Source organism: Antrostomus carolinensis, unplaced genomic scaffold, assembly GCF_000700745.2.
Source record: "Antrostomus carolinensis isolate BGI_N321 unplaced genomic scaffold, ASM70074v2 scaffold5739, whole genome shotgun sequence".
In the NCBI taxonomy this organism is placed as follows: domain Eukaryota; kingdom Metazoa; phylum Chordata; class Aves; order Caprimulgiformes; family Caprimulgidae; genus Antrostomus; species Antrostomus carolinensis.
Genome location: NW_010339117.1, coordinates 4212 through 12423, shown reverse-complemented (window position 1 = coordinate 12423; position 8212 = coordinate 4212). Strand labels below are relative to the sequence as shown.

General features: G+C 48.2%; 1 protein-coding gene across 1 annotated transcript in view; it reads left to right on the top strand.

The window, feature by feature from the left end:
• Positions 1–5704: 5704 nt before the first annotated feature.
• The window catches only part of LOC104530969 (lysine-specific demethylase PHF2-like), a gene marked incomplete at its 3' end in the record, with an annotated part of 4472 nt that continues 1964 nt past the window's right edge, over positions 5705–8212 (top strand). The window contains exons 1-2 of the mRNA XM_010175717.1: positions 5705–5983; positions 7513–7608. Of these exons, the coding sequence (XP_010174019.1) occupies positions 5749–5983; positions 7513–7608 (331 nt within the window). The remainder of the gene's footprint in view (positions 5984–7512; positions 7609–8212) is intronic.

Genomic DNA, 8212 nt, shown 5'->3' with positions numbered 1-8212 from the left:
TACACGACTCTTCAATCCCTCCAGGGATGGGGACTCCACCACTGCCCTGGGCAACCCCTGCCAATGCCTCAGAACCCTTTCAGCAAAGAAATTCTTCCTCACATCCCATCTCAACTGCCCTGGGCACAACTGGAGCCCATTTCCTCTTGTCCTGTCCCTTGTTCCTTGGTTGAACAGACCCACCCCCACCTCCCTCCACCCTCCTTTCAGGGACTTGCACAGAGCCAGAAGGTCTCCCCTCAGCCTCCTTTTCTCCAGCCTCAACAACCCCAGTTCCCTCAGCTGGGAACTCAGCACACTTGTGCTCCAGACCCTTCCCCAGCTCCGTTGCCCTTCTCTGGACACGCTCCAGCACCTCCATGTCCTTCTTGGAGTCAGGGGCCCAACACTGAACCCAGCACTCCAGCTGCAGCCTCACCAGTGAGGGGTAAAAACAGATTAAAGAAATGGTCCTCCAAGATTCTCTTCCATGCCTGGGCGGTGTCTTTTCTGCCTGCAATGAGTTAAATCTGCCACTCAGTAACGGAGCAGGACTCAGACCGTTCGTTTCTCCTCCCTTCATCCTGGGCTCTGTGCTCAGTGTATTTGTAGACTTTGCGGTTTCTGAAATCAAAGTCGCAAGCGCAGTCACAGAACTGAGCTCTGCATGAATTACTACACTGTGTGCGGTAGTTTAGTGGGAATGTGTCACATCAATTTTGGCTCTTGTATAAACAATTAGGCTTTGGCAGTGTGTGTTGCAGCTTGATTGAAAAAAGCTCCTGATAAATGAAATTACTATGTTTCATTTCATAATTACGCTAGGCTTTTAAAATGGCTATAATGTGCTTTTTAAAAAAAAAATGGAAGAAACATGATCTGCAAGCGTACTGTGTTGCAACATAATGCCAGTGTGGTCATATCTGACTTCAGGAACAATTTCCATCTTTCTCTTCTTTTGAGGCAGATAAAGAGTATGGCATATGTATGTATTTATTTCTAGTCCTATATATATATTCTGGATACTCCACGTAGCAGTAGCACAGGTAAGTCTGTGTGGAATCTCCTTTGCTCATACAATGGTCTGGGCAGATGGGAACCTGCTCTCAAGTGGGAAGCATGGAGCCCTCTCAGACCAGCGCTGGACCTGCTAAACCCCATTAGTAACTTAGGAAGCAGGTCAGGGCTTTTTGTGATGATGACCTGAATTGTGAGGAACTTTATTTTGTAAAATATTGGACTGTCATTTGCAGCTGATCGAACCAAATGCCCTGATGGCATCACGTGGATTGCTCTGGAGAGCTGCATCTCCCACACTTGTGTCAATGGTAGCGAGATGGGGAGAGATAATGACAGAGATCCTGCAGAAAGGCTGTTGTAGATATGGAAACTGTCTGAAAGAAATGAAGGATTTGGGGATGCTGGTGGACAAGAAGCTCAACATTGAGCCAGCAATGTGCACTTGCAGCTGCATCCAGGACAGCGTGAGCAGCAGGTCGAGGGAGGGGATTCTGCCCCTCTGCTCCGCTCTCCTGAGCCCCCACCGGCAGTGCTGTCTCCAGTGCTGGGGCCACCAACAGCACAAGGACATGGAGCTACTGGAGCCAGTGCAGAGGAGGCCACGAGGATGATGCGAGGGCTGGAGCAGCTCTGCTGTGAGGACAGGCTGAGAGAGTTGGGGCTGTTCAGCCTGGAGAAGAGAAGGCTCCGGGGAGACCTTCTAGCAGCCTCCCAGTACCTGAAGGGGCTACAAGAAAGCTGGGGAGGGACTTTGGCCAAGGGCAGGGAGTGACAGAACAAGGGGTGATGGCTTCAAATGGGATGAGAGTAGGGTTAGATTAGGCATTAGGAAGACGTTCTTCACTGTGAGGGTGGTGAGACAGTGTCCCAGGTTGGCCAGAGAAGCTGTGGCTGCTCCTCCCTGGAAGTGTTGAAGGCCAGGTTGGATGAGGCTTTGAGCAACCTGGTCTAGTGGAAGGTGTCCCTGCTGCTGGCAGGGGGGTTGGGGCTGGATGAGCTTTAAGGTCCCTTCCAACCCAAACCAGTCTGGGATTCTGTGATTCTATGAAATGGAATATGGACAAAAGCTTGGAGGGGACTAGTAGGTACGTGATCTTGAACTGAGCAGTTGTTTCCAGGTCTGATTCAAAAATGGAAGTAAATACTGGTTTTGTACTTGAAATCGGAGTTCCATAGTTTTATACAACTATCACTTCTCCAAAATACTGATAAGTCATTACTGTCTTGGCTCCACTTCTTCTTTGTGGTTGATTTACATTTGGCCACAGGTAAGGTGAGGGGACATGTGGAAATGACATGGAAATACTGTCGCAGAAGGAGGATGGTGATTTTCTGCCTTCCCCTTACACACACAACTGGTTTTCAGTGGTTCTTATTTGAAGTATCCCAGGATAACAGCAGTTGGAGGAGATCTGGGGAAGTCACCTAGTGCAGCTGCCTGCTCATGGCACAGCCAGCTGCAAAGTTTGACCTGGTTGTTCGGGGCACTGCCCTGGTGAGTTTTAAATATATTCAGGGATGGGGATTCAGGAGCCTCTCTGCTCGGCCACCCTCAGTATGGACCTTTTCTTCTTGTGTTTGGTTGGAATTTCCCCTGCTGCAGGGTGTGACCTCTTCCTTTCAACCTGAACCTCCAAGGAGGGTCTGGTCTGTCTTCTCTGTAACCCCAGGAGATAGTTCTTGTTTCAACTTAGTTCTGATTTCCATTTAGACAACACTTAGTAGTTCCTCCGACTTTCCTTTCCCCTTATCTATTTCCCCCCTAATCTTAAGATGAGACTAGGTGATAGTTACTCAGAGGCAAGGTGAGACATCAGTGAGCTTGCTGTCTCTCTTTACCTTGCCCTTCGGCACCTCCAGCCATCTGTGTAGGCAGCATAGAGAATGGGGAAGAAGCCACCCCTCAATGTAAAAGGTCTGCTGAAATTAATAAATTCAATTTCTGAATATGAGGATATAGGTGAAAGGCTCAGGAATTGCTGATGGAAGAAAGGAGAAGATCTGCCGAGAGATGCTGAACCCTCAGAGAGATAGCAGGAGTAGAATTGGTTGTAAAAAGTGAGGCACTGGTTCCCTGCACAATATCCTCTCCTAGCTTCAAGGCGTTGGGATCGTTCCTGTGCCGAGGCAGCACAGGGGCCAGTCTCATAGAATCCCAGACTGGTTTGGGTTGGAAGGGACCTTAAAGCTCATCCAGTCCCAACCCCCCTGCCATCAGCAGGGACACCTTCCACTAGACCAGGTTGCTCAAAGCCTCATCCAACCTGGCCTTCAACACTTCCAGAGAGGGGGCATCTACAACTTCCTTGGGTAACCTGTTCCAGTGTCTGACCAAAGGTGTAGAGCTCCAGAACTGGACACAGCACTCCAGGTGGGGTGTCAGGAGAGCGGAGCAGAGGGGCAGAATCCCCTCCCTCCACCTGCTGCCCACGCTGCTCTGGGTGCAGCCCAGGACACGGTTATTGGCCTCTGTGCTGCCAGCGCACGTTGCCGCCTCATGTTGAGCTTCTCATTCACCAGCACTCCCAAGTCCTTCTCTTCAGAGCTGGTCTAAAGCCACTCATCACCCAGCCTGGATTTGTCCCTGGGATTGCCTAGGCACAAATATGAGAGTAAAAGGAAACAACAAAATCCCAAAAGGGAGGCTGTGCCAGATGCTGAAGAGGAGCCCGCTGCGAAAGGCACCAGTTTGTTAAAACATCCTTTTCTCTGTTCATCCACAACATCATTTTTTAGCTTGAGAAAAGGAAAGCAAGGCTGCTGGGATCTGCAGGGTCTGTGCTGTCTCTCTGCCACCTCACTGGGTGTTGGGAGGGCCCTTGCCAGCCCACTGCTGGGGAGGGAGCAGGGGGCAGGAGCTCTCTGGCTGCTTTGCTCCTGTTCCTTCATTCATCTGAAATGTTTTTTAAGTCATAGTTATAACTCACAGATAGTTTACTTTCATAAATGTTTGGTTTCGTTTGTTCTGTTGGGTTTTTTTAAATCATTGCTGAAGCTCCAGAAAGGGTATATTGCCTTCCAGAGCTTAAAAATTACTTCCTGATTCTTCTTGAAATTTTTTTTGGCTTAGAAAGCTGAAATACTTCTAATGGAAGTACACGCAAGCACATGCCCTGATGAGAAACACTTTGCCCTGTGTGCAGCTCTGGCTCTTTGAGACATTTCACCCACACATTCAGGTTTGGTTTGACTCTCAGAACCACTGGTTTTGATCATATTCCACAATTTATTTGTTGAAGCTTGTGTTGCTTAAGGCAGTTCCTCTCTGAATTGCCCATTTAGTGGTCAGTGTTTGATGGTCTGTTTGCAGTGTTTTGAGAGTCCAGCACTTGCAGAAATGGTTGGGGGAAAAAAATTGAGAGAAAATATGTTAATTTCTTATAGATGGTGCAAAATGTGCCTTTGACGGGGAGAAGGCTAAGGCCTATCATGCCTGTCTGGCATGATAACAAGGGATTAAAATGTCTCTTTCCTAAATGAGTTTTTCGATTGTCTTCTATTCACTGAGTTCCTAGCTGCTAACACCAGTCTTAACTCATTTTCAGGATTATTTGTAAATGCAATTAGTGTCCAGAAACTCTCATTATGTCTTGCACGTTACTCTATCCAGAGTCTTGCAGTGGTTTAAAGTGGATTAAATGAAGATCAAATAAGAGCAAGCGATGTGGTACTGCTGACTTACTTGGGAAATGCTGGGTGTTAGTGGCTTCTATTGGATAACTGTCAAAAAAATCATTACTGCAGCAAGTTTTTTTACATTTCACTATTAGCCCAAACTCCAAAGTTCTGGAAAGATTTGATGATGTGTTCTGCCTGTTGCAGAATTCATGGCTGGTGTTCTGTGACAAGATTATAATTCTACTACGTTCTTCTATATTGTTGGGAGAGTGCTTTCCCACCTCACTAAGCACACATGCTAGTCTGAATTTACACAGCATTTGACCTCAGCTTATTCTGCAGAAATCTGTTTCTTTCTGTAGTAGATGCACAGTGCTTGTTGAAAACTGGCAATAAAATGCCAAAAAGCAAGTTCAGTAAAATCAAGGTTACCACTCACCCTGTAGTCCACCCATCTGGTCCATATCTCTCCAGCATCTCCCATAATCAATCCATCCCATGTCCACACCAAAAAACCCTCCCAATGCACTGCAGAAATCTCTTGAACGGCTTGTGCCCTCCCATGTTGTTCTTCCAGCAGATCCTGGAGTAGTGACAGTCCCCAGTGAGAACTGTGGCCTGTGATCATCAGCTTCCTTACAGTTGTTCAAATTCATCCTCTACTTGCTTGGCAGATGTAGCAGAAGCCCACCACGACATCCCCCTCCAACGCTGACCCATAAGCCCTCAGAGTTGGTAGCAGAAACACGGCATTGTTGGGAATGCTGTTACAGGCTTTGAAAAGTTACCTGACCCCTGTCCTCACCCACCAGAGACAACAGCCCCCAGGGAGCTGCCCATCACGTGCCCAGCCTCACAGTGCACAGCTTCTGGGTCAGCAACCCAAAGTCTTAAGGTGCTGTCCATGATATTGTTGTTGGCATCAAAATAACTGGTGACACTCGTGGCATGCCCAGCTGCTCAAAGGGCAGTAATCGGGAAATCTTTTCTAGCAGCCCTGTGCAGTGAAAGGAGTCAGCTGTTTGTGAGGGGTTCGTGCTTTTCTGGAATCACTAACAGCTCTTGTATGTCTCAATGTTTCCCAGCAGTCAGCCACCTGCCTCCCCCAGCACGCAAGAAGCAATCCAGGGCATGCTATCGATGGCAAACCTCCAGTCCTCAGAGTCCTGCCTCCAGACGTCGTGGGGTACCAATCAGGCAAAGAACAATTCCATCTCCACACAAAACTCGAAAAAAACAGGTGGTGGCAGCAACAGAAATGCCGGCAAGCGGTTACTAAAGAAAAGCACAAAGAACAGTATTGACATTGAAGATTACGATGAAGATCAGGACCACTTGGATGCCTGTTTTAAAGATTCCGATTACGGTAAGTGCAAGCGAGGCAGCCGGAGTGAGCGCGCGCCTGGCTGCTCAGGCACGTATTTGTGCATGTGTGCAAATACCCCCTGTGTTTCTCATGACACGCTCACTCATATTGAAGTTGACAGGGTATTTTGATAAGGAGGAGTGGAAATAACAAGGGGTCTGCACAATAAAATGAAGCAAACACTGTATGATAGTGTGGTGGTTTCACCCTCACCCGAACCCTCCCGCCAGGGGATAAGGGAGAGAATTGCGGGGTAAGGAGACTTGTAGGTTGGGTTAAGAACAATTTAATCATTGAAATAAAATAAAACTTAAAATAATACTGATATTAAAATAATAATGATAATCATCATAGTAATAAAATATGCAAATGAGTGACACCCAGAGCCATTGCTCACCACCTGCTGACCAAGCCCGGCCCGTTCCCAGATCACGATCCCGGAGCAGGAACAATCCCAAACCGAAACCCCAATCCCAGGAGAGCCAGAGCCCGAGCCAAAGCCAGAGAGAGCAAGAGAGGAAGAGCCCCTCATGGATCTCCTGCCCATGGGGGACAGGAGATGGAACAGCCCCTTGGCAGAGCCCAATGCCCACGGAGCTGATCCATTGCAATATTCCTCACCCCCTGAGATCTTGCACTTGCAGATGGACAAACACGAAGTCCTTCAGTGCCAGGGACACAAATGAAAACACTGGGATGTTCTCAGTGTTTCTCTCCTAACAAATCCCAGCTGAACCCAAACCCCAGCGCTGTTCCAGCTGCTGAAAAGAAACCAGCTCTGGCCCAGCTAAAAACCAGGACAGATAGGTAGAATGACTACAGAGCCAGTGGTGATATGGTCATCCCAGTAGACTATATTTCATAGAGTCACAGAATCATAGTGGTTGGAAAAGACCTTTAAGATCATCAAGTCCAACCATAAACCCAACACTACCTCTAAACCATGTCCCTAAGCACCTCGTTTACTTGTCTTTTAAATCCCACCAGGAAAGGTGACTCCACCACCTCCCTGGGCAGCCTGTCTTGACTTCCCTTTTGGTGAAGAAGTTTTTCCTCAGACCCAATCTAAACCTCCTCTGGCACAACTTGAGGCCATTTCCTCTCATTCTATCACTTGTTACCTGGGAGAAGAGACCCACCCCCACCTCTCTCCACCCTCCTCCAAGGGACTTGCACAGAGCCACAAGGTCTCCCCTCAGCCTCCTTTTCTCCAGGCTCAACAACCCCAGTTCCCTCAGCCACAAGGGAACTCAGCACACTTGTGCTCCAGACTCTTCCCCAGCTCCGTTGCCCTTCTCTGGACACGCTCCAGCACCTCCATGTCCTTCTTGGAGTCAGGGGCCCAACACTGAACCCACCACTCGAGCTGCGGCCTCACCAGTGCCCAGTACAGGGTGAGGACCTCTGGGGGTCCCTACTGTCCTGGCTTCAATGCCTGTCATCACTGCATCTGTACAGAGCAAGTGGGACTTTATGCAGGGTAGAGCTGTTTCCTACACTGAAACTATTGCCTTTGTTTCCTACTGTAGTTTACCCTTCTCTTGAATCAGATGAAGATAATCCAGTATTCAAATCCCGATCAAAGAAAAGGAAAAGTTCAGATGATGCCCCTTACAGTCCAACGGGTAAGTCCATATGGTCTGTGCTGCCCAGACTTAGTCTAAAAGTCGTGCAGGTCTCTCAAAAAAATGCCATTTTTCAAGGAGTGTGGAAATTGTAAGACCAAAAATAGCAATTTCTCCATCATGTGAAGGTTTAATCCTTTACTAGCGCAGTGGGCTGTGATATAATGACCTGGGACTCATGCCGAGCAGCATTAGCCTTCCTCTGTCAATCAGTTGGCAGAAAAAAGTCATTCCTGGGTGGGTTGTTGGTTTATTTCTCTTCACAGTCTTGATGAGGGGACAATTGGTGGCCACCTTAGCAGTGGAATAACAGTGAAACCCCAGATAGCTGATTAGCTGATTAGCCATGGCTTTTAGATGTTGACTGTGTAAAGAGAAATGAGAGAAAGTGTGGGAATGATCTCCTCCAGGTTCAGCTAAAGCTGATGGTCTGGGAGGGTGGTTTGCTTGCAGCTCACCAGAGGCAGTGACAGGCCAAGGGGGTCCTACAACCCATTTGATGTGGTCCACTAACAGGGGAGTCACCGGGGCTTGGTGTGTGTGTGACAAGCAGCTCATGTCTCATCAGCTGGTGGCACTGCACGTCCACCCCAGGTCGAGTTGC